Genomic DNA, 25,551 nt, shown 5'->3' with positions numbered 1-25,551 from the left:
ACCAGGGAGGGTCTGCAACACCCTCCACCTCTCCCACTCCCGCCCCAGGCTTTGGCGTTGGGTTTTTCTGCTCTCTCTTCTCGCTAACCACGGGGGCCCCCCCGCCTCCACTCCCTTGCCACACACATGTGCACAGCCACCATTGCCCACCATGCCCCTGAATTCATACCCTTCTAGGAAATTTAGATTGAGGGCTGGGGTGAGGAGGGAGCAAGGGACTTGTCAGAGAGGCGAGGAGAAGTGGGCTGTATAATATATATCCTTCCTAATAATTTCTCTTTATTTCCTTTTTAAGAAAATCAGCACGCCATCAAAAAACTAAAAATTATGAGGTTTCATTTTTGAAAGAAATGCTTCATCCTGCGGGATGAAAATGCCTCATTGTTTGATTACATTCACCTATACCACCCAGAAAATATTTTCTCTGGGCTCCACACATCAACAACACTTTTGAAACATTTTATTTTATTTTGAAATTTTGTTTTGAAAAAATACAAGAATCTTCCTGAATACAGTTGGTATTTTCAAAATGACCTGTAAAGTAAATCTTCAGGTAGAAGTCCAGTTGTCAGACCTTGGCCATTTTATGTAAATGTAATGTGATGTTCTTGATACCACAGTCTTTGGAGAAAAGGAGCCTTTTTATTTTCTGCTTTCCTTTCCAAACCTTCCAAACCACTCCTACACATATCTCCTTAGAATGATCTCAGAAGTTAAGTATAAAATAGGTAAAAGTTCCAAAGACATTTGCTTTTTAATGTGAATGTTTTCAAAAAATATTAGAAATAAGCATGGAGTATGAGAAGCAATTAAACTTGAAACTCATCTTGAGTGTAACTGTTCCTTTTTTCAACTTGAAATAACTGAAAACGTTTTTTTTTTTTCACGGTTAGAAAATAGAGATATCTTTAGGAAAGTGGCATTATTATAAAAAAATATTAAAAAGTGTTGGTTGTGTTAAAGGAACCGAAAGAGTTATATGTACTGAGTCAAGACAGGCCAGGCAAATTCTTACTGCCTCTAGTTTTGGCTCTAAACTACTATGTAATCTCCTACCCTGCTGAACTAGCTGGGACATTGAATAAAGAAAGAGTATATGCCTACTGCATATGTAGTTTGAAATATATAAAATTATATATATGAGATATATAGAAATATTGACATATAGCTCCAAAAGCTCAAATTACAAAATAATTGTCTTTTAAAGGAATGCTAGTGAATCCTGGATTCTGTCTCACTGTTAGCAACTCTTCGTATAGGTAGCTCTATTAATGATATCCACTGGAAGGATGCTGATTAGAGGCATGAGCTGTAGTATCAGACATGTCTGGGCTTAAATCCTGTTTCTGCTACTTACTTGTTGTATGACTTTGGGTCAATTACTTATCAAGGTCTCTGTGCTTCCTCTGTGAAACAGGGATTGTTAGAAGAAATAAATCACATATTTCAAGTATGTACCACAGACCCTAAAGAACCATCAATGAAAGTTGATTCATTACTTTTGTTTACTATTATTAGATGGTTTCTAACAAGATTTGAAGAGTAGGCAAAGCATAGTTCCGTCCTTAGCTAGATCCACTTGTCTTTAAAATCTGTGAGAGCCCAAAACACATCTGCTGTCTTCTACTTTGCAAAGCCAGTGACTTATAGAATTCTTTGTACCAAGTAGGTGATTGGTAAATATTTGTTGACTGATACATCCACTACTAAGGCTAATAGGTTGCTTTTCATTCAGAGGACTGTACTTAGAGCAATATGGAAAAGCTTTCATGAAAATTAGGAATTACCTAGAAAGAATCCCCTGAAAGTAGACAAACCACTATGACATAACCATTGAATACAAAGTTAAAGAAGTGGATTTTTAGTTCTCTCAGTGGCTAAATGTTTTGCTATTATCTTTTTGACCCATCTTGGATAAGTCTTTTGCTTGAAACCACCAAATTTTCTTGGATGGAAAACATGCATCTGTATATTTTTCCAGATTAGATGTTATGCTACATAGGAGATTAGTTGTAATGAAGTGCTGTTTTAAAGATAGGTGAAAATTGTCCTGGAAATGATGTTATCTTCACTAAAATGCTGTGAGGTATTGATTGAGATCTTTTCTTGTCCTTGGTGTTTTCTGAGGAGTTGAAGATAACAACCTATGGAGAACAAAATGTTTTTAATTTCTAAGGCAGAGTTAGAAGGACACAAGAGTCTTAGTTTGGGACTCATGTGCCCTGAAGGACAGAGAAAGGGTGAACTGGTTTGATGGCTTTTACCCTAAAATAATAGAGGAGTAGTGTAATACTGGGAAGAAGGAGACTGGGTTCACGTTTGGGGAAGTGCAGTATTCGTGAAAAGAACCTATTTCCTCTCCTTATCTCCTGTAATTATAGTGGATGGTGGCACTTGATTGGTTCCCTTCCCCAAAGCCAAGGGAGTGGGATCCCAAAAGAACTGTACATAAAGTTTAGGGATATCTACAAAATGTTAAGTTTCACTAATTCCTTTGCTGGATATCTGCATTACCATTGGGATTTTGAGCTACCCAGATGCTATAGGAGACTGGAAAGAACATTTTGGAGAGATTATGTGGTGGTGTGGCCAGTTAGAGAAAGGGCTACCAAAGTTCCCAAATCTGGAGAAGCATGAAAAATAAATCCTACCATGCCTACAGGTTCCAGAGTTGGGGAGTGGGGAGTTATTGAGATACAGATTTACCAGTAACTGATACAGAGTAGGGCAAAGAGACCTATGAATCATAGGAATGCCATGTGAGGGTTATAAGAGTCACATGCAAGATATGGCCCAGTCTTCCAAGGAGACACTTGGAAGGGAGCTGCTTGGATGTGAGTCCTTATCAGCAGGTTCTCTAGAAGTCAGACTTGAGCTTCAGTGATGATTAATCACGTGGGGATAGCAATCTTACCCTAGGTATTCACATAAAGAGTTGTCTTTTTATCCGTCTTCAAACTCTCAAGTCATCTGAGTAAACACAGGGAAGGAGGGTGTGATTGTTAATTTTATGTGTCCACTAGGCCATTGGATGCCCACATATGTGGTTAAATAATATTTCTGTGTGTGTCTGTGAAGGTGTTTCTGGAAGAATTTAGCATTTAAATTGGTGAACCAAGTAAAGCAGATGGCCCTCCCCAATGTAAGTGGGCATCATCTAATACCATTGAGGGCCTGAATAGAACAGAAAGGCAGAAGAAGGTTGAATTCATTCTCTGCCTGATTGCTTGAGCTGGGACTTTGATCTCCTGCCCTTGGTGTTCCTGGTTCTCAGGACTTCTGACTCAGACTGGCACCTGCATGTCAGCTCTCCAGCTCTCAGGTCTTTGAAGTACACCATTGGCTTTGCTGGCTCTCCAGCTTGTAGACAGCATACCATGGGACTTCCCAGCCTACATAATCATGTGAACTTGTAATCAGTCAGTCTATAAACCTTATAATCAATAAACCTATCTATCTATCTATCTATCTATCTATCTATCTATCTATCTATCAATCTATCTATCTAGAGTCTATCTAAATGATAGATAGACTCTAGGTAGATAGACTCAGATAGATAGATAGATAGATAGATAGATAGATAGATAGATAGATAGATAGACTCTAGATAGAAAGATAAATCTCATAGAGGGATGAGGAGGATTCTGAATCAAAAGTGATATTGGTGTTTTAAAATACATAGAACCAAGAAGAAAACTGCTATATATAGAAAGGTTAAACAACAAGGTCCTGCTGTACAGCACAAGGAACTATATTCAATATCCTGTGATAAACCATAATGGAAAAGAATATGAAAAGGAATGTATACATATGTATAACTGAGTCACTTTGCTGTACAGCAGTAATTAACATAACATTGTAATTCAACTACAATAAAAAATAAATTTAAAAAAAGACATAGAGCCAAATCTTTAACAGTTTAACTGAACCTATTTTAATAAGCAAAAGTGACTGAAAAGTTGGGGAACAGGACTGAGATACAGTTAAAGAAGCCCATTGTCCAGTAGAAAGTGGAGGGTGGGGATGATAGAGCACTACTGAGGCAGCTACTGGAAAAATGAGACTGTTTTGTAATTTTACGTCAACTAGTTATCCCTCAATCAAATTGTGGTGATAACAGGTTAATATTCCAACAAAGGAAGCTCATTTTTGCTGAGATCTTTTTGCATGTTGCCATGATATATATTGTAGCTCACATGTATTTGGCTGGAAATGCACCCAGTTGGACTGTAGTTATTGTCCTATTCTCCTCTCATTATACTCTCCTGGGTGAGTGCTAGGCTTGGGAGAAGATAGTCTGGCGCATGGTGGGCTCTGTGGGTGTGGATATCTCTGTTCCTGCCTAGAATGGTTCTCTATGTGTCGTCCTGATGCTTCATTGCTGCAGTCTTATTGTGCTTCTCTTTTTTTACTACATTTAAGCACCTATTAACAAATTGAAACTAAGTATTAAAAATCTAGGAAATTATGCCTACTCTAGCTTCCCTATAAGCTATGGCCATTATAACTTTGATGCCAAGACCTTTGAAGAATTGAGAACAGACCTGATAAAATTTTAAGGGTGTTACTGTAAGAGTTTGAAACATTTGAAAGATAATGTATTTCATTCAAGAGATCTAGTCTTAAATAATAACAAAGCTATAAGGCTAAGACGTCTGAGTGTGAAATCAACAGATATTCAGGACCTCACTATCTATTAGAGAGCTGAGGGATGTTATTTTATTTTAGAGACTGCAGATGCTGTCTTGAGACACCAGAGACCCATGGCCACTCTTTCCTGTGGTTTAGGACTCTGGTGAAAAAGAAGTTCTGTCCTGTATAGTCTCTAACTGATTAATTGAACTACACTATGTATGGGCCAAGAGAACTCCTTTGACCCTTCTAGCTACAGGCCTAGGCTAGCATCATTCTTACTTTCCCCTGGACTTTGGGATGAACTTAGAAGAGTATCAGGAAACTTAGCATAAATGTTTACCTTGCCTTACTGTTGCTAGTCCCATGTAAGTTCCATTACTGATACAGTTTTAGCACCTAGCAAGGTCCTAGTACCCAGTAGGCCCTATTAGTTCAGGGGTTGCAATTCATATGGCCACAGGTGACATATATTGAGTGAAGCCGGCTGAGCAGGAATCTGGTTAACTAGGGAGCATGTGCTCTATCAAAATGAGATAGCCTTGGGGACTTCCCTGGTGGCGCAGTGGTTAAGAATCTGCCTGCCAGTGTAGGGGACATGGGTTCGATCCCTGGTCTGGGAAGGTCCCACATGCTGCGGAGCAACTAAGTCCGTGCACCACAACTCCTGAGCCCGTGCGCCTAGAGCCCGTACTCCACAACAAGAGAAGCCACCGCAATGAGAAGCCTGCGCACCACAATGAAGACCCAACGCAGCCAAAAAAAAAAAAAAAAGAGAGATAGCCTCTGCCAATTATTATCATGAGACAATTCAGGCCCTGTGTTGCCAAATATTCCTTTTTTTCCCTCAAGAGATATCAGAAATATAAAAGTTTATGCGAAATTGCCCCCTCCCCCCAAATGAGCTGCTAATTTAAAATTCTGCATTCATTTTCTCACCTTTCCTCACACTTAACTCTATTTGGCAGACTTGATAAAACATTGGCTTCATACTATTGTGTGCCTATAGCTATTGCCTGCAGCATGACACAGGACTCTTCCAGTTATCTATTGGTAAGTAGCAAACCATCCCAAAATTCACTGGTGTAAACTGTAACTGATATTTATGCTCACAGACTCTGTGAATCAGAGGTTCAGAAAGTACACAGTGGAGGCTACTCTGCTCTAGGATGTCTGAGGCCTCAGCTAGGATGGCTTGCCTGAGGATAACTTGAAAGGCTGTAGATGACTCAAACAGTTGGGTCCTGAAACAGCTGAGACTGAAATGGCTGCAGGACAGGCTTATGTAGGAGTATCAACCAGAGCTCCCACAAGTAGCCAGTCCAGCATGGCTATCTCAGGACGTTAAAAGCAAATGTTCCCTGCAAACAAGGTGGAAGCTATATGCTCTTTTATGACCTAGCCTTGGAAGTCACATAGATCAGTTCTACTGTACTCCATTGGTTGAAACAGTCATAAGTCCTCTTCCAAGATTTAAGGGGAGGGACTATAGACTTCAACTCTTGATGGGAGGAGTGCCAAATAATTTATAGCCATGTTTTAAAACCATCACACACATTACTAGTATGTGCTTCTCACAATTCTTTTCTTACCCTCCAGCAAGACAAGGCAGTCAACATGTTATTGACACTTGCTTGATTACAATCATTAAGTACAAAATAATTTTTGAATAAGACCTAAAATGGAATTCCCACAGCTTAGTTCCACTCATACTTTTCCTGCCTTAAGGATTTCTAAGAAATTAATTCTTACTAGAAAAATATTTAGCATATTTGCTTATTTGTCCACAATTATCCACCTGTGTACTGATTGGGTACTGATGTGCATAGTTATCAGAAAGGATTGGAAATAGGAGATCAAAATAAACTGTGAGCCCAAAAGAATGGATTAGGAGGGTTATAGAACATTGGATTTTATAGTCATGTTTTCTGTGCTTTTGCATAATTTTGGATTTATAGGGTAGGATTTATGATCTCACTTGCAGTCCCAAGCTTTCACAGATCATGTATTGTCAAAACTGGAACGACCTTAGAATTATTTTAGTCCAAGAGCCTATTTTACAAGTTGGAAAACCAAGATAGAACAATTAAGAGGCTTGGCTAGGTTACCAAATAAGATAGTGGCAGAACTAGAAATAGAACCACCTATGCTTTCTTGGCTAATACTACCTACCTATCTATCTATCTATCTATCTATCTATCTATCTATCTATCTATCTATTTGCCTTGTAGGTCTATACATATTTTATATAAAATCAAAGGAAATACACTAACATTTTGTTTATAATTGTTTTTGGCTCTTGTGGTGATGGTTGATAGGCTAAAATCATAAATCCAATTTATGATTTTCCACATTTTCTAAATATTCTACAATAAATTAGGTAGATATGAGAATAAGCAAAAAATTAAAGACTAGTGAAACTGATAATTTTATGTGTTTTTAGTACAGATGAGTTTATCTATCTCTAACTAAAGAGTAAACTAACACCCTCTCTCTCTCACACACACACACACACACACACACACACACACACACGCAAACACACACTTCTCCCCTTCCTCCCTTCCTCCTCTCTTTTTACACCCCTGCCCCAGCTCCTGAGTGAAGGGCTACTTTTCCCACCACAAATCTAAGACTTTTAGGCATCTGTAGCATGACAGTATCTTGTGCCATATTTTACACTTAGAGACCTATGCCTGGTGACTTGGTGACTCCCCACTCCCACTCTTCCCTCATCCCCTCCCATTTAGTTGTCCTCATCTCTGAGATTAAAAATGCATTTCTAATGCTGGACATCAGGTGGTGATTACCTCTATCTTCTAAATTATCTCAAAGGACAATGTATCCTTTTTGTAAGTAGAAGGGAAAAATCTTTATTTTTCTTTTAAATTCAGGTTATGAAATAGTATGTGCAGAATTATCCTAGTTTCCTTAAACATACATAGTGATGAGGGCTTCCCTGGTGGCGCAGTGGTTGAGAATCTGCCTGCCAATGCAGGGGACACGGGTTCGAGCCCTGGTCTGGGAAGATCCCACATGCCGCGGAGCAACTAGGCCCGTGAGCCACGACTACTGAGCCTGTGCGTCTGGAGCCTGTGCTCCGCAATGGGAGAGGCCGCGACAGCGAGAGGCCCGCGCATCGCGATGAAGAGTGGCCCCCGCTTGCCGCAACTAGAGAAAGCCCTCACACAGAAACTAAGACCCAACACAGCCAAAAATAAATAAATAAATAAATAAATATGAAGTACTGTGTATCTGTAAAAAAAACAAACAACATACATAGTGATGAAAATGAAATAAAACAGCACTTATATAAATGCTGATTATGTCGAGCATTGTTGTATATGTATATTCATTATTGCACTTTATCCTCCCCCAAATCCTATGAGGTAGGTGCTAATATTATCCCCTATCTTATTTTACAAATAAGAGAATTGCAGGATAGCAAAGCTATGCAACAGATAGGAGGTGGTAGAGCAGGAATTCAAACCCATACAGTCTAGTTCCTAAGTCCATGTTCTTACCCTCTACTCAGTTTCATTAATTAATAAGTCCCAAATCTATATCTCATTCTTTCTTTTATTCATCTATTGTTTGAGACCTTTTCTGTGCTATGCACTGCCTGCCCATTACACATCTCAATCTCAGTACCATATTTAGGAGTTCTGATTCCCTTGACATAGTTCTTTCCACTTAATAAAAATATAAGAAATATACTTTTCATTCAATCAATTTATTGAGCATCTACTATGTCCCAGGCAAGGCCCTGGAGATATAAAAGACAATAAGACAGATACAGCCTTCATATTCTTACGGAGCTCATGGTTTAGTGGGAGGAAACCAGGAGAGTGTGGTAAGTACTGAAGGGGAGATTGGAGCACTGAGTAAGAGGACTTAAACCAGTTGCCAGTAAAGTCTTCCAGGAAGAAGCAATATCTAGGAGATCAATTTCTGCTATGACAGTGTGAGGAGCTCTGTGGAACTGCTTTCCTGTGAAACTCATAAAAAAACCAAACAAAATAATTTAAAGGCTCTAGAAATGGTTTTAAGGGCATATATTAAGTGGAAAAACATCTATTCAAGAAAATCTATAAAAACTTCATAAGAAATATGAGTCTGTGGTATTTGAACCTAGACCTCTCCCTCCCTCTCACTCCCAGGTCAAGGAGGCATAAACTGCACTCCTAACTGTCAGTTAAGAACACAGGACATCCTCTTCCTGCAGCTTGCAGCCATGGGGATTTCTTCCTGGGAAGAGAAGGATATCAGCATTCCTTATCCTGCCCCAACTACTGAGATTGTGAGGTTAAGCTCCAGGTGAGTGCAGTTGAGAGGTGGGGGCTCTTTCCTTCCAACCAGCCCCCACTGATAGAATGGAGGCTGTCCTGTGGGTGTGGCACCACTGAGAACACTGGGGCCCTGATCATTCTTGGTTTGGCTTGAAAGGCGTGGTTCCACACTATGAGAAGCAAGGTGAGAGGACATCAGGCTGCTGTTTCCTTTCTACCCACATTGAGACACCAGCTCCTAAAGCAGAAGTGTCATTCAAAGATAAGAGTGCCATTGTCCCCACTCCCAGATCCAGAGCCCTGGCTCAGAGATTTTGCCTGGGGAGAGAAGAAAGCCATAAGTCATATAGGTTCTAAAATTTCCCCAATGGAACTTACTTTATTTGCAACAGAGCATGGAGACTGTTCAAGCCAAAGGTGCTCTAAAAACAGTAGTGGTTGTGGTGGAGGCAATTGGGAAGTGATTCTTAAGTTAACTGTAAGCTGGCTAGATTGTTTTAAAAAGCCAGGTAAGAAGATGGCTGTGGGGAGTTCTCTTACCCTGTTTGGAACAAATATTAAGCACTGACCTTTGGAACTATTCCTGCAAGTGAGCCCAAATTTGATTGAATTAGGCTGCAGAGCAATTGATGCCCAAGGGCATTATTAAAAATAACAGATTAATCAACTGGCAATTATAGGAGCCTAACAGCTGGGTATGGCCAGGGCTACGACCTTTACAAGTGCTTCTCAGTCCCTCACCTCACTCTCACTTAGTTGGGACAGGATGACTAGAGAGGGGTTGGGATTGGATATTGTCCTTCCTTCAGGTCAGTTAGGCTTATAGGTTAGGCTCTGGTAAAATAGTTTCTCTTGAGGGAAGGCCTTATTTAAGAAGAGTAGAATGCTCTGGGTGCATTAAAAAATGTCTACTTTTCCTTTCCCCCTGCCAGAAGCACAAGGAAATTTTCTCTAATATTCACCGTGAGAACCTCATAGGGCTCTGAGAAGTAAAACTCATAAAGGTGTGGGAGCACTCCTTAAGACTGGGCCTCATGGAACAGGATAGAAAGCCCAGAGATAAACCCACACACCTATAGTCAACTAATCTATGACAGAGGAGGCAAGGATATACAATGGAGAAAAGACAGTCTCTTCAATAAGTGGTGCTGGGAAAACTGGACAGCTACATGTAAAAGAATGAAATTAGAGGGGCTTCCCTGGTGGTGCAGTGGTTAAGAATCCGCCTGCCAATGCAGGGGACACGGGTTCAAGCCCTGGCCCGGGAAGATCCCACATGCCACGAAGCAACTAAGCCCGTGAGCCACAACTACTGAGCCCGCGTGCCCGTGCCACAACTACTGAAGCCCTCGTGCCTAGATCCCGTGCTCCACAACAAGGGAAGCCACCGCACTGAGAAGCCTGTGCACCACAATAAAGAGTAGCCCCTGCTCTCTGCAACTAGAGAAAGCCCGTGCGCAGCAATGAAGACCCAACACAGCCAAACATAAATAAATAAAATAAATACATTTATTTAAAAAGAAAAGAATGAAATTAGAACACTCCCTAACACCATACACAGAAATAAATTCAAAATTGATTAAAGACCTAAATGTAAGACTGGACACTATAAAACTCTTAGAGGAAAACATAGGAAGAACACTCTTTGATATGAATCACAGCAAGATCTTTTTTGACCCACCTCCTAGAGTAATAGAAATAAAAACAAAAATAAACAAATGGGACCTAATGAAACTTAAAAGCTTTTGCACAGCAAAGGAAACTATAAACAAGATGAAAAGACAACCCTCAGAATGGGAGAAAATATTTGCAAATGAATCAATGGACAAAGGATTAATCTCCAAAATATATAAACAGCTCATGCAGCTCAATATTAAAAAAAACAAACAACCCAATCAAAATATGGGCAGAAGACCTAAATAGACATTTCTCCAAGAAGACATACAGATGGCCAAGAGGCACATGAAAAGCTGCTCAACATCACTAATTATTAGAGAAACGCAAATCAAAACTACAATGAGGTATCACCTCACACCCGTTAGAATGGGCATCATCAGAATATCTACAAACAACAAATGCTGGAGAGGGTGTGGAGAAAAGGGAACCCTCCTGCACTGTTGGTGGGAATGTAAATTGATACAGCCACTATGGAGAACAGTATGGAGGTTCCTTAAAAAACTAAAAATAGAATGACCATATGACCCAGCAATCCCACTACTGGGCATATACCCAGAGAAAAACATAATTCAAAAAGACACATGCACCCCAATGTTCATTGCAGCACTATTTACAATAGCCAGGTCATGGAAGCAACCTAAATGCCCATCAACAGACGAATGGATAAAGAAGGTGTGGTACATATATACAATGGAATACTACTGAGCCATAAAAAGGAATGAAATTGGGTCATTTGTAGAGACATGGATGGACCTAGAGACTGTCATACAGAATGAAGTAAGTCAGAAAGAGAAAAACAAATATTGTATATTAACGCATATATGTGGAATCTAGAAAAATGGTACAGATGAACCGGTTTGCAAGGCAGAAATAGAGACACAGATATAGAGAACAAATGTATGGACACCAAGGGGGGAAAGTGGGGGGTGGTGGGATGAATTGGGAGATTGGGATTGACATATATACACTAATATGTATAAAATAGATAACTAATAAGAACCTGCTGTATAAAAAAATTAAAAAAAAAAATAGACTGGGCCTCTCTGGAGTTTTAAATCTCAGACTTGACCACACTGAACTTCCAGCAATTCGTAAATTATAGTTTAGGTTTTCCTACATCAGTACTGATTCCTGGGGAAGTTTCTGTTAATAGGTTTTACTCCAGCAAATTGTGATTCTCTGTATCTGACTGTCTGTCTCTCCTTTTTTGGGGGCAGTGATTTGCTCTGTGACTTCAATTCTCTAATGGATCTAAGAAGAGTTGTTGATTTTCAGTTTGTTCAGCTTTTTACTTATTGTTAGAATGGAGTGATGACTTCTAAGTTCTTTCCATGCCAGACCAAAGCAAGAGGGAATTTAATGATAAACGAGTTAATCCATAAGGAGTATATAACAATTATAAATATATATGCACCTAACAACAGAGCACCAAAATATATGAAGCAAAAACTGACAAAAATGAAGGGAGAAATAGATAATTCAACAGTAATAGTTGGAGACTTTAATACCCCGCTTTTAATAATAAATAGACCAAATGGGCAGAAGATCAACCAGGAAGTAGAAGACATGAGAACACCACACACCAACTAGACCTAACAGACATATAGAATATGCCACCCAACAACAGCAGAATGCGCATTCTTCTCAAGTGCACATGGAACATTCTTCATGGTAGACCATGAAGGCCATAAAACAAGTCTTAATAAATTTAATGGGTTAGAAGTAAGACAAGATATGTTCTCTGACCGCAGTGCAATAAAATTTTGTATAAACAACATAAAAAAATTAGGAAAGTCACAAATATCTGGAAATTAAGCAAGACACTCCTAAACAGCCAATGCATCAAAGAACAAATCAAAATGGATATCAGAAAATACTCTGAAATTAATGAAAAATGAAACATGACATATAGCATACCAGAACTCATGGGAATGGAACTTTGGTATGTAGAAACACAATGTACTCAAAACAATGGGATGGAGCTAAGCTTATGCTTAGAGGGAAATATATAGCTGTATACATAGCTGTAAATGCCTATATTAAAAAGAAGAAAGATCTCAAATCAAGATCTTAATTTTCCACCTTAAGATGCTGGGAAAGAAGAGCAAACTAAGCATAAAGCAAGCAGAAGGAAGGAAATAATAATGATGAGAGCAGAAATTAAAGTAATGGAGTATAGAAATAGAGAAAATTAGTGAAACCAAAGCTGGTTCTTTGAAAAGATCAACAATATCGACAAATCTCCAGCTAGACTGATGAGAGAGAGAGAGAGAGATGTGTGTGTCAAGTTACTAGAATCAGAAATGAAAGAGGGGTCAATATTACTGAACTTATAGATATGAAAAAAGATTATAAACGAATAATATGAAATATGACATGCCATTATGTTATATAACAGACAAAATGGACAAATTCCTAGAAAAATACAAACTACCAAAACTATCTCAAGAAGAAATAAACAATTTGAATAGATCTATAACAAGTGAAGAGATTTAATTAGTAATAAATTTTTAAAAACTACCCATAAAGAAAATTCTAGGACACGTGGCTTCACTGCTGAATTCTATCAAACATTTAAAGAAGAATCCTTCACAAATTCTTCAAAAAAAAAAAAAAATAGAAAAGGAAAGAACACTTCTCCTCTTATTTTATGAGACCAGTATTATCCTGGTATGAAAATCAAAGATATGACAAGAAAAAACTACAGACCAGTATCTCTTATGAATATGGATGCAAAAAATCCCCCAACAAAATACTAGGAAAACAAGTCTAGAAACATATAAAAACAATTATACATCATGACCAAATGGGATTCATCCCAGAATGCAAGTTTGGTTTAACATCCCCAAGCCAGGAATTCCCTCAACATAATAAAAGGTATCACAAAAAACCCTCAGCTGACATTATACTTAATGTTAAAACACTGAATGCCTTGCCCCTAGTATCAGAAACAAGACAAAGATGTGTGCTCTCACAATTTCTATTCAACATTACACTGAAGGTTCTAGCCAGGACAATTAGGCAAGAAAAAGAAATAAAAGGCATCCAGATTGAAAAATAAGAAGTAGAACTATCTCTATTTACAGATGACATAATCTTATATATAGAAAGTCTTATGGAATCCACTGATAAACTAACAAAACTAACAACTTCAGCAAGGTTGCAGGATACAAGATCAATATACAAAAATCAACCATATTTCTATACACTTGTAATGAACAATCTGAATAAGAAAATTAAGAAAACAATCCTACTTATAATAGTATCAAAAAGAACAAGATATTTAGAAATAAATTTAATAAGGGAAGTACAAAATTGATACTCTGAAAACTGCAAACCATTATTGAAAGAAATTAAAGAAGATGCAATTAAATGGGAAAAAAATCCCATGTTCATGAATTGAAAAATTTAATATTGTTAAAATGGCAATGCTTCCTAAATTGATCTACAGATTCAATACAATCCCTTTCATAATCCCAGCTGATTTCTTTGTATAAATTGACAAGCTGATTCTAAAATTCATATATATTGCAAGGGACCCTAATAGCCAAAACAATCTTGGAAAAGAATAAAGTAGGAGGACTCATGTTTCCTGATTTCAAAATTGCTTCAAAGCAATGGTAATCAAGACAGTGTGATACTGGCCCATGATAGACATATAGGTCAACAGGACTGAATTGAGAGTCCAGAAGTAAAACCATGTGTCAGCTGATTTTTGACGAGGGTGCCAAGACCATTCACTGGGAAAAATAAAATAGTCCTTTCACAAATAGTCCTGGACCAACTAGATAGCCACTTGCAAACTAATGAAATGAGACCCTTACCTCACACCATATACAAAAAAATTAACTAGAAATAGATCGGAGACCTAAATGTAAGAGCTAAAATGATAAAACTCAGGGAAAAAAACCATAGGGATAAATCTTCATGACCTTGGATATGGCAAAGGATTCTTAGATATGACACCAAAGTAATGAGCAGATAAAGAAAAAATACATTGAATTTCATCAAAACTAAAATTTTTAGGGCATCAAAGTATACCATCAGGAAAGTGAAAAGATAACCCACAGAATGGGAGAAAATATGTACAAATCATGTATCTGATAAGGGACTTGTATCCAGAGTATATAAAAACTCTTAGAACTCAATAATAAAAAGGCAAATATCCCAATTCAAAAATGGGCAAAGGATTTGAATAGACATTTCTCCAAGTAAGATATACAAGTGGCCAATAAGCACATGAAGAGATGCTCAATATCATTAACAATCAGAGAAATGCAAATAAAAACCACAGTAAGATACCCCTTCACCTCTGCTAAAATGGCTACAGTCAAAAAGTCAGAAAGTAAAAAGTGTTGTCAAGGACATGGGGAAATTGGAACCCTTACACACTGCTGATGGAAAGGTATAATGGCCAGTCAGTTTAGAAAACAGTATGGCAGTTCCTGAAACAATTAAGCATAGAGTTACTGTATGACCCAGCAATTCAATTCCTAGATATCTACCCAAGAGAAATAAGAACATATGTCCTTAGAAAACTTGTACACAAATGTTCATAGCAGCATTACCCATAACAAGCAAAAGATGAAAACAGCCCAAATATCCACCAATGGACTAATGAATAAACAAATGTGGCATATCCATACAATAGAATGTTGTTCCGCCATAAAAAGAAATGAATACATGGTACACAATGGGCGAACCTTGAAAACATATGCTAAGTGAAATAAGCCAGTAACAAAAGACCACATTTTATGAGTACATTCTGATGAAATGTCCAGGGATAAGCAAATCTATAGAGACAGAAAGTAGATTAATGTTTACTTAGGGCTGGGGGGATAGAGGCGTAGTGGGTGGGGTCATAGGTAAGGTATGGTGTTTCTTTTTGACTTGAAAATGTTCTAAAATTGACTGTGGTGATAGCTGCACATAACTGTGAATATATTAAAACCATTGAATTGTACACTTTAGGTGGGTGAATTGTATGGTATGTGAATTATAACTCAATAAAGCTGTTTAAAAAAAAAAAGAAGTAACATGTATTCTGGGATAAATGAGTAGGAGTTATCCAGGCTAAGTGCGTGAGGAGTGGTTGAGAGAAAGTTTCAGGCAGGAAAAACTATGGGAACAAAGACCAACACTTGAAAATGCATGGAGCTTTAAGGAAATGATGGGAATCCGTTTAGCACAGTGTTGCTGTTGTTGTTAGTATTTATTAAATACTAACTGTTGCAGAGCAGAGATTAGGAGTGAGGGCTTTGACCTTAGGCAGGCATTCCATTTAACGGCTGGGCGAGTGAGGCTTTGAGACATGTAATCTCTCTAAGCCTCACTTCCTTTTCTATTAAATAGTAGGTTAATGATATAACACCTGGAAAAGCACTCAGAATTCATGCAAGGGGAGAAGGACTTTGTATAAACCCAAGAAGCTATTTTGACAGTTACAATGCAAGGATAATAGAATTATCTATTAGGAGAAATTTTTTAAAAAAATAATCATTTCTTAAACAATCAGATAGCAGGAGGCCTGGTGAGATATCAAAATGTCACTTTAAAAGACATAATCCCTCCCTTTAGTGAGCTAATGGGCTTTATCTTGGTATTTGTGGGTATGTGTATGTATGTGTGTGTATATACGTATATATTATACTGTACCTCCTGTCCTTCATTTTTCTTTTAATAATGCATGGTGAACATGTAGTACGTATGGATCTACCTCATTCTTTTAAATAGATTCTTTACCCACACTATATTGAAAATATTAAGGGGGGTGTTTAGGCAAAATATTTGAATAGACATTTCTCAAAGTAAGATGTATAAATGGTCAATAGTACATGAAAAGATGCTCCATGCCCAACTAAATTATCTAGCAAATGATGCAGCTGTTTTTGCTAAGGCTCTTGCAAAACGCTGGTGTCAAAATATCAAATAATTGCTTTTGGATACCATTATGTGTCAAAGGTTCCCCCTCCCTCGAAACTTTCCCCGTAGAGGGAACAGACCAGCTTTCCTCTTAGCTCTTGGCTTTTCCTTTTATAGAGGCAGTGGCGATTACATGTATATGGAATCTGGGGTTGCCTTACAAACACACACACACTCCTGTTAGTTTTTCAGTGAAAAATTTCACATAAGATTACTCCTGTCATTAGCATCTTGATAAATCCATTGGTTTTGCTCTTCTACTTCTGTAATTTTGTGTGTCATGGTAGCTATGTCTTTAAAGTTCCTCATAGATTATTTACTTTTAGTTTCTTAGTTGATGTTCTTTTCATTGAGTTAATTAGGATTCATTCAAAATCCTAGGTATTTAAGTAAAAACTAGAAAGTTACAAATTCCCTGTTTACAGTCTACAGTATAATGCATTATCTGCTTTAACTTGGAATTATAAATCAAAATGTGTGATATTAGGAAAGGCTTACCATTCACATTAAGATTTACTGCACAGAGAAAAGTGTTACCGGGAGAGGCAATCCACCTTGGGTCCTGAGCATCCCTGCATGTTCTTATTGGGTATACCAAGAATGTAAGGCCCTGACCACTCTTTATGCAAGCAGTCCATTTCTCAGAGTTGTGTTTGCAGCAGGCAACTTTGAGGGATGAGGTAACGTCTTTCCCTGGACACAGAGCAGGCTTGCTTTTGCTTACTATGAAAGCAGTGAATTCTCCAAACTCAGGTATCTTTCCTAAAACACAGTGCACTGCATGTGCAGGCATCCAAGGGACTTGAGGATAAAGGGGAACTGATATAAACCAATATGAAGCCGTTGCTACTGCTTTTACCATGAGTAATAATGTCCTTAGTCTCTGATCAGGATTCTAGTGTCTTCTGTCATAGCAAAAGCAGGTTAAACAGTAGCAGGTTAATGTTAACTTGTTAATTTGTAAGTAGGGTAAAATCTCAGACTGCACACTTCTTGACAGGTGTTTCCAGATATTATTCCCTAAATCAATTATGCTAGGGCAATGTTTCCCACTAGGCTGATTTTTGCCATATCTATATACCACCTTTGCTGTTAACACTGTGTTCTACTTCATGTTTGTCTTCAAACAGACTCATTTAATTTGAATATTTTTGAAAAGGAAATTTGAGTACTTTTTTGAAAAGGAAACTTTATAACACCATCCTAAATCTAAACTATCATCATTTGCCTTAAAGAGAGTATTCATTAATACACATTCAAATAAATATCAATACATGAATATTACAACTTAAAATATTTGTGTATTATCTGAAATCATCTCCACCTACCACCAGGCCGTTCTACGTTAATCCCAAGTTATCTGATTGCATCCAGAGTAGTCATGGCTGGGACAAAGACTACCACAACTAATGTTTTCAGTTAGTGACTTTTGAAGTCTTTTCTTTAAAAGTTATATTCTTTCCTTTAAAAGTTCCCATCAAGCCCCCTTGTGAAGGAAAAAAGGGGTAAAGGAAGTCCAGTGCTCTGACCTGCAATGGGGACAGTCATTGTCCTCCAGGTATGTATGTCCAGGACAGCCTGGCCTTCAGCCTAGAAGAGTCTGGTGCCTGCTGCAGGCTGGAACACAGAAACCAAAGTCAGACCACCCTGGAGAGGGGTGTGCCTTGGGGGAGCCCTTCCACATCCTGCCCCAGCTCCACCCCTCAGAGTGTCAGGGGGTTGGATTCATACCATCCTATAAAAGTGGCACAGTAAGTCCTTGGACCCTCATCTCACTCCAGCCAGAATCCAGACCGACCAGCATCCATCAGACTGTTGCAACCTTGAAGGATAGTCTGGAGAGATTAATTGCCCCAAAAAGAGCATCACAGAGGAAAAATAATACACAACTGGCACAACTGTGAGCCACATATACATATATAGATACATATATAGTTATGAAGATTTGGATGCAGATATACGTACACAGTAAGTCTTACACAGCACTTCATACATTTCCAAGTAAGCATGGGAATATCCCGAAATCTTACTTGAACCTCCCTTTAAAAATTTACACAGGTCTAAGGGTATCTTTTGAGCTGGTGAGGAGGGCCTGCCACCAGTCTTTTGGGAGAGATTGCTCACCCTAAGGAAATAAGAGTCAGGAAAATAAAACCAATCTTTAGGCTCATAAGCAACTCTGACTAAAGCATAATGTCTGTAACTCAGACTTATCTTCTGCTCCCACCCCCAAAGAGACCCATTGTGTCCGAGTCTTATGGGGAAGAGGGGGTCTGTGATTAAAATCCCAAAGTTGCCAAGGTATCAATAAGATATCACAGCCCAAGTAGCCCTGCATAAATGTCTATCTAAATTTAAGAGATGGGCGTTTCCCCCACTTCTGTAGAGGTCAGACTGGAGAGTCAGTCCATTGGGGGTTCCAAAGAAATATGTTGGGCTTCACTATTTGAGATTTCTAGCACATCAGCAGTGTTAGGGGCCTGAGAAGTACACAACCTGAATGAAGGGGCAGAAATACCCAATACACCTGGTAGTATCAAGGGGAGGAGGATGGAAGGTTGGGCAGGCACAGCAGGAGAGAAACACAAAGGTAGTGCCCACCTAACAGTTGTCTGGATTTGTTCTTAAGCACAGGTGAGAACTACTTTCTCCCTCCAAAATACCTGAAATAAATCTCTTAGGAGGTGGGATCCTGCATGAGCAGATGGGAACAGAAGCTTGTCAAATATAGTTCACAGTCGCTACCTTATTTAGTCCTCATAAGATCCCTGAAAGTTCTTTATTATCTCTATTTTGCAGATGAGAAAAGATGTAAAATTTATTCTTCTAGCTAAGTGGTCTGGTGGTAATTTGGAGTTCACATTTGCTTCTAAAATTCTGCCATTAAATATTGTGTCCCAATGCCTTTAGAAATATACTCAGTACTGTTGTTTACTCCTTTTTTTAAATAAACCTTTTATTATTTTTAACAATAATGTGTGTACATTCTAGGAATAAGGAAAAATACAAATAAGCTGAATAAAAAAATCACTCATAATCCTACCACTGACTGTACTTTTTGTCTTTCATCCTTCACATGTTCTTCTGTGCATATATGTAATATACAAATGTACTCTTCCCTTTCAAAAATATGATATTCACATATTACTTAGCAACTTTTTTTTTTCATTTTATATCCTGTCAGGAACCTCTTTTTGTACAAATGAGTAAAGTTCTCTTATTAAAAGGCAAAGACTTGTAGATTGGTTTGAAGTAAAATAAACAATGAGATGCATCTAAAACCACTAATAGCAACAAGTTAAAAGTAGAAAGATGGACAAAGGTGTACTGGGAAAATGCAAATCAAAAGAAAGTAATGTTAACATCAGGAAAAATAAAAATCAAGGTAAACTACATTAAATAGGGGTAAGGATGGTTTCGATTAACCTTCCAACGCATCACTATAAGTTTGTTTCTTACTCTCCTTATCTCGTCTAATTCATTCACTTCTCTAAACATATCTTCCTTGCTTAAATGCCTGTTGTGTATATCTTCTTTAAATTCCTGGAGAGACTGAATCAGCCTTTCTCTAAAAGTTCCTTCTGTTTTTTCCTCCCCCTCTGGCTCTTCCTCCTCCTCTGGCTTTTCCTCAGGCTTTGGCTCTTCCTCAAGTTTTGGTTCACTCTCATTTTCTGGTTTTCCTTCAATCTTTTGACAGGGTTTCATCTTGTATCTGTCTCTCTTCCTTCCGTTCCCTCTTCCTTTCTTTTTTTCTGCTTATTCTTCTTTGAAAACAACTACTTCTAGGAAACAAGAAGGAGACATTAAGTCAAAAGCTTGGTGAACGGACCAGTGCTCTGGACACAGGTCTCCGTATTTGCTTTTTGTGATTCAGAGCTATCACCAAATATTTTCCACTTGGGAGACTCAGTCTGCCATCTGGGTTTCCCCGAGCCTGCCGCTCCTACCCCCACTTTCCATCTCCTCACCTCCCTCGTCCCTCCCTCCAACCTTTTCCAAGGCTCTCCTCAACCATTTCTCCCATCACAAGGCATAACGCAAGACCCTCCTAGAACAGAGTAGGCTGGGGGAAGGGGGGTGCGGGGGAAGAACAGGGGCCGACAACCTCAGTCCCTCCCTTGCCCACCTCCACCCCAGGGGTCTTTATATTTCCTTCACCTACCCGTACTGATCCGGTCAGTTTCTTCCTCGCCTTTTCTAGCCCTGCGTACTGCTACGAACAACAGACCTGCAGACCTGCAGACCTGCGGACAAACGGGAAATGGGAGGGGGAGGGGGGAGGGTGGGGGTGGGGGTGGGGCGAGCGCTCAGTGGGCCGACCAGCACCACGCACTTTTCTCATTAAGGTTCTCGGTTATGGAAACTTTCCCACCTTCTTATTCCCGCATTTGTCCCCCTCTCCACAATGCAAGTTAAGTCGAATTTTCCTTCAGACAGAGAGTAGGAAAAGCAGATTATTTCCAAACTATCTTTAAGACTGAGGGGGGCGGTTGGGGGGTGGGTAGGTGTTGGGAAAGCGATCTGAGGTGGCAGAGGATGATTATTTTTAAACTCTCACAGGTCTCCCTGTCCTTCTCCCGGGACCCCTAGTCCCTTTCCCAAGGGTCACCATTTCCTGCAGACCTGGAGGTGGGAGGTGGAGAGATGGAATTGACCAGGGCTCCCTCAAGTCTCTGCTCTAGGCCACCCCCACCCTAGAAATTCCCAGACAGCACCTATTTTGCCACCAACCTGCAAAATTCCGGCAAGCTGACTCCTTCTCCTTCTCCTAGCCTCGGGCCCCACCGGCTGCGCTGCTGAAGCAAACTGGTACCCAGACGGGAACAAGGACCAGACTAGCAGGACTTCTGCACACGTCGACTCCTGGTCACGTGATATCTACGTCACCGGTGAGCTCGGGTCCCCAGTTTCCACTCCCACCAAAAGCGCGGCAGAAGTGGGCCGGCCCTCTGCCCCCTCCCCCCTTATACATTTGGCCCTTTCCATCCCAGAGGGGGAAAATGTTGTTTGCCTTTCTCTGATTACTAGGGAGGGGCTGCATCTTTTTCTGGAGCTACTAAACTTTTCTACTTTTTTCAAGAATTGTCTTTTCCTGTCTTCTGCTCCCAGGATTAAGAACTCCAACCTACATCCATCGCCCCTCCCCCAGCCTCCATTTCATCTGCAATCTAGTCCTTGGCTGTTGTGGAGCAGGGTTGGTTTGGCAGCAGGTTGTTTAAAAAAAAAAAAGGGTGGTGGGGGAAGCCTGGGACAGGAGTAAGATTTTTAATGTAGTTTTTTACTTTATTCTTAATACTTTTCTATATTTTTAAAAAAGTAACTGAAGAAACCAAAACTCAGCTGAGTAAATGTGAAGAGCTAATTGGCTTTATACAACAATTCATGAACAGGGCAGCAACCCATCTAGCAGCTAGAAGGGCGCTCCCACGGGTTGTACAAAATGGAAGGCTTTTATAGGCAGAAGAGTGGGGCAAGGGAGCTATTAGCAAAATAAAAGAAAGGATTATTTTTAGGCCAGGACAACTTTTTGGGGGCCGAGGGGAGAGGAAGGGAGCAGCAAGGGTTTTATCATGCAGATTGCTTCTTCTTTCTCTGGGAGATGGAGGAGCCTATGCCACAGATTACCTTACTGTTGCTTGACCAGAAAATTCCAGACTGGTTGATTTAAGATTACATTTCTGGGAGAGGTTGAAACTGCAATTAGGTCAGGTATTAAATCTAGGTTTGGTATCATAGGCTTTAGCACAAGAGATGTGGTTTGGGGCCTGTGGTTTTCTTTTTAACAAATTTTTATCTTTTTATAGTCGGAAAAGACAAAGACAGAATTACTTTAGTTAAGTGAGGTAGTATGTGTACAGTCCTGAGAATAGTGCCTGGCATATGGTAAGTGCTTTAAAAATACAAACTATTATTATAATTATATTAGGATTTCGTTTGGGGAAAAGGATTCAAAATGACAAAAAGTAATGTCTGACTCCAGAGTCTTGGTGGTGGTATTTGCCAAGAAGTAGTTGGTTTGGTCCTCTGGATGCCCTCTTCCCCAGGTAGTGAAGAGTCAACCGGGCAAGAAGATGTGCCAACTTGGAAACTTCACTTCTATCCTTCTAAACCACATTCTAGATACCTAGGACCCTAGAATATCCTGCCCAAAGCACCTGGAGCCCAAATGCAAGACCTGCTCATGCCTATTCTCCAGATCTATCCTCCTGAGAGTGACCCACATCCCCTGTGGGTTCACACTAGGGTTGGAGTAGATGATACAGCTGGAAAGGCAGAACCCCCTTCATATGAGGCCATTTGGAGAAAGGGCTAAAGGAAAGGGTGGACTGCCAGGCCAATAGGAGCTCAGAGAAGGCAAAGGCCAGTTAGCCCAAAATAGCCAGAGGAAGCCTCATGGAGGTAAAAGACCTTGACCTGGGCCTCACAGGGTGGGTAAGACCTAGATGGAGGGGGGAAGGAAAGAGGAGACCAGTCTGACTGAACCTAGGCCCTGTGGTCTTACCCTGGCCTGTCTCATGCTGCCTTGCTGGGTCAAGTCCACTCGTTCCTCCTGAAGGGTTTTATGTCTCTTGATGGTGGCTATTGTCCGAAAGCAGGTTCAATGCAAGCACTTTTTGACAAGCTCTGCACTACCCCTAAGGACTTTCTCACTTATTTCCAGGTTACAGAATCTGAATTGGTCAACCTTTATGGATAGTTCTTAGGCAGTTGCTAAGCACTTAAATATGCATTCCCTTTGAGCCTGTAAATCCATTCTTAGGTATTCACCCTGAGGAAATATTTAACAGTAGTCACAATGATTTACAACAACACGGTTAGTTCCTAGACCTGAATTCCTGGCATCAATCCTTTGAGTTGGACCTGAATATGCAAAGAGAAGCCACAGGTGAAAGGCAGCAATGAAGGAAAGAGAATTGTTCTAGGAAATAACAGACATGTGCCCAAGCATGTACATATGCACCTGCACATTCACACGTGTGTATGCATTCTCATAAACCAATGATTCTCCCAGATGAATTTGCTACAAGTTAAAGAAGGCAAACTTCATAATTCTGTTAAAACAATTCACACTGCACCAACAGTATGTACCATTTAGAAATGGAGAATGACTATTAGGATATTTGACACAATTCTTTATAAAAGGTGCAATTAAGAAGCAAATTAGGGCTTCCCTGGTGGTGCAGTGGTTGAGAATCTGCCTGCCAATGCAGGGGACACGGGTTCGAGCCGTGGTCTGGGAAGATCCCACATGCCGCGGAGCGACTAGGCCCGTGAGCCACAGTTGCTGAGCCTGCGCGTCTGGAGCCTGTGCTCCGCAACAAGAGAGGCCGCGATAGTGAGAGGCCCGCGCACCGCGATGAAGAGTGGCCCCCACTTGCCGCAACTAGAGAAAGCCCTCGCACAGAAACGAAGACCCAACGCAGCCATAAATAAATAAATAATTTTAAAAAAGAAGCAAATTAAATGGCTTACAATAGGGAACAGGTTAAATTAATTATGTAACAACCATATCAGAATTCTAAGAATTAAAATGAGATCTATTGAGAACATGAGTTAATTTTCCACCTATGCAATTAGAAAAAAATGAAAAATATTGATCATATTCAGAGTTGGTGAGGGTATGGAAAAGCAAACATTCACATGTGCTTTTGAGAATATAAAATAATATATGAATGTGAACTAAACTTATTGTGGTGATTTCGCAATATATACAAATACTGAATCACTGTGTTATACACCTGAAACTAATATAGTGTTATATGTCATTTATACCTCAATTTAAAAAGTAAAAGTACAAGCAAGATGCAAAAATAATAAAAGATAGAATAAAATAGTGCATTTCTGGAGGTCATTTTGGCAATATTAAACCTTAAAATATATGTGCTTTTGGACACATCACTTTCTCTTCTAGTGTTTTATCATGCTGAAATACTCCCATGACAAATATGGTCAATGTAGTAGTTGTGGTAATAGATTTTTTTTAAAGGAAAAAACTAAATATTCCTAAAAGAGGATTGGCTTAAGAAAAGTTTGATAATTCACTAATGCAATACTATGCAGTGATGAAAAATAATAATGTGGAGTTATATTTACTCACATGAAAAAATGTCCAACATATATTGTTAAGAAAGAAGAAAAATTGAAGGTTAATATATGTGGTAGTACATGTTTGTCACAGCATACATATATTTATTTTTGTGTATTTAAAATATAAGTAAATAAAGAAATTCTACCATAGCATGATTAGTAAAGTCCACAAAATTCATTCCTGTAAAATTATGGGTTATATTATTGAGAGATGAATGAAATTACTGATGTGAGCCTATTTGGTTAGCTCGCTGCACAACCCAAGTCCATTAGAGACTCGCTGTGTTTTGATGGCACCTCATAACAGTTGTTTACTCAGCACTCAAGCTTAAACATCATCCTTACGTTTTCCCCTTTCCCCATGCCCATCGCCAATCATGTTATATCCAGTGTCAAGTTACTGTGGAGTCTTACTGTGTTTCTCTATCATATTAGAAATTTGAATGAATATATACTGAACTATTCCGATAGGATATATTTGAAATGAGTAGTCAATATAAAAGGAACTTTTCCTTTCTAAGTGTTGCATTTATATATTTAAAATGTATCTTTAATAGGCATGCATTAAGTAATAACATTCAAAAAAATGATTGAGATAAAACTTTGAAAACATGCAGAAGAAATAAAATATCTGACAAATATAAGATAGTCATATATATATATAGAAATGAAAGTGTTTTTATAATATATTGGTAGGTGAAAAAAGCAGATTATAAATGGTAACCTGCAGAAGGTCCCATTAAAAAATAATATATATGAGTAGATATTTATATGTATACACCAGAATATTAGAAGTGGGTATGATTGGGTGATTGGTGGGCATATAGGTGATTTATATATTATTTTATATACTTCTTTGTAGATTCTTCTACATTTTCTCAGTGGGTATGTGTAAATTCTATAATAAAGAATAGTCTGAAAACAGTATGACCTTAGCTTATGA

The 25,551-nt window shown here is 39.0% G+C and overlaps 2 protein-coding genes across 7 annotated transcripts in view; both read right to left on the bottom strand.

The window, feature by feature from the left end:
- The window catches only part of BEX3 (brain expressed X-linked 3), a 296,936-nt gene that overhangs the window by 1,749 nt on the left and 269,636 nt on the right, over positions 1-25,551 (bottom strand). The window lies entirely within an intron of this gene.
- On the bottom strand, positions 510-21,389 carry TCEAL9 (transcription elongation factor A like 9). 5 transcript variants are annotated; one of them, XR_009500140.1, is made up of 6 exons: positions 21,252-21,389; positions 20,683-20,764; positions 18,252-18,342; positions 18,050-18,137; positions 2,915-2,970; positions 510-2,144 (listed from the first exon to the last, which is right to left on the bottom strand). XR_009500140.1 is itself a non-coding variant. In XM_059910130.1 (3 exons), the coding sequence occupies exon 3, from the start codon at positions 20,223-20,225 to the stop codon at positions 19,911-19,913; it is 315 nt and encodes a 104-aa protein (XP_059766113.1). In that variant the 5' UTR covers positions 20,226-20,299; positions 20,683-20,764; positions 21,252-21,389; the 3' UTR covers positions 18,349-19,910. The 5 variants fall into 5 exon arrangements, 3 of the variants coding, with proteins under 3 accessions (XP_059766113.1, XP_059766114.1, XP_059766112.1); XR_009500139.1 differs by lacking the exon at positions 2,915-2,970; XM_059910130.1 differs by lacking the exons at positions 510-2,144; positions 2,915-2,970; positions 18,050-18,137; positions 18,252-18,342 and adding an exon at positions 18,349-20,299.

The sequence above is a fragment of the Balaenoptera ricei genome, chromosome X, assembly GCF_028023285.1.
Source record: "Balaenoptera ricei isolate mBalRic1 chromosome X, mBalRic1.hap2, whole genome shotgun sequence".
In the NCBI taxonomy this organism is placed as follows: Eukaryota; Metazoa; Chordata; class Mammalia; order Artiodactyla; family Balaenopteridae; genus Balaenoptera; species Balaenoptera ricei.
The sequence above is the reverse complement of the archived record's forward strand: the minus strand, read 5'-3'. Positions and strand labels throughout refer to the sequence as shown.

Bases quoted from the DNA above. Each gene is read 5' to 3' on its own strand.
- TCEAL9 (XM_059910130.1), bottom strand. From the start codon at position 20,225: ATGAAACCCTGTCAAAAGATTGAAGGAAAACCAGAAAATGAGAGTGAA.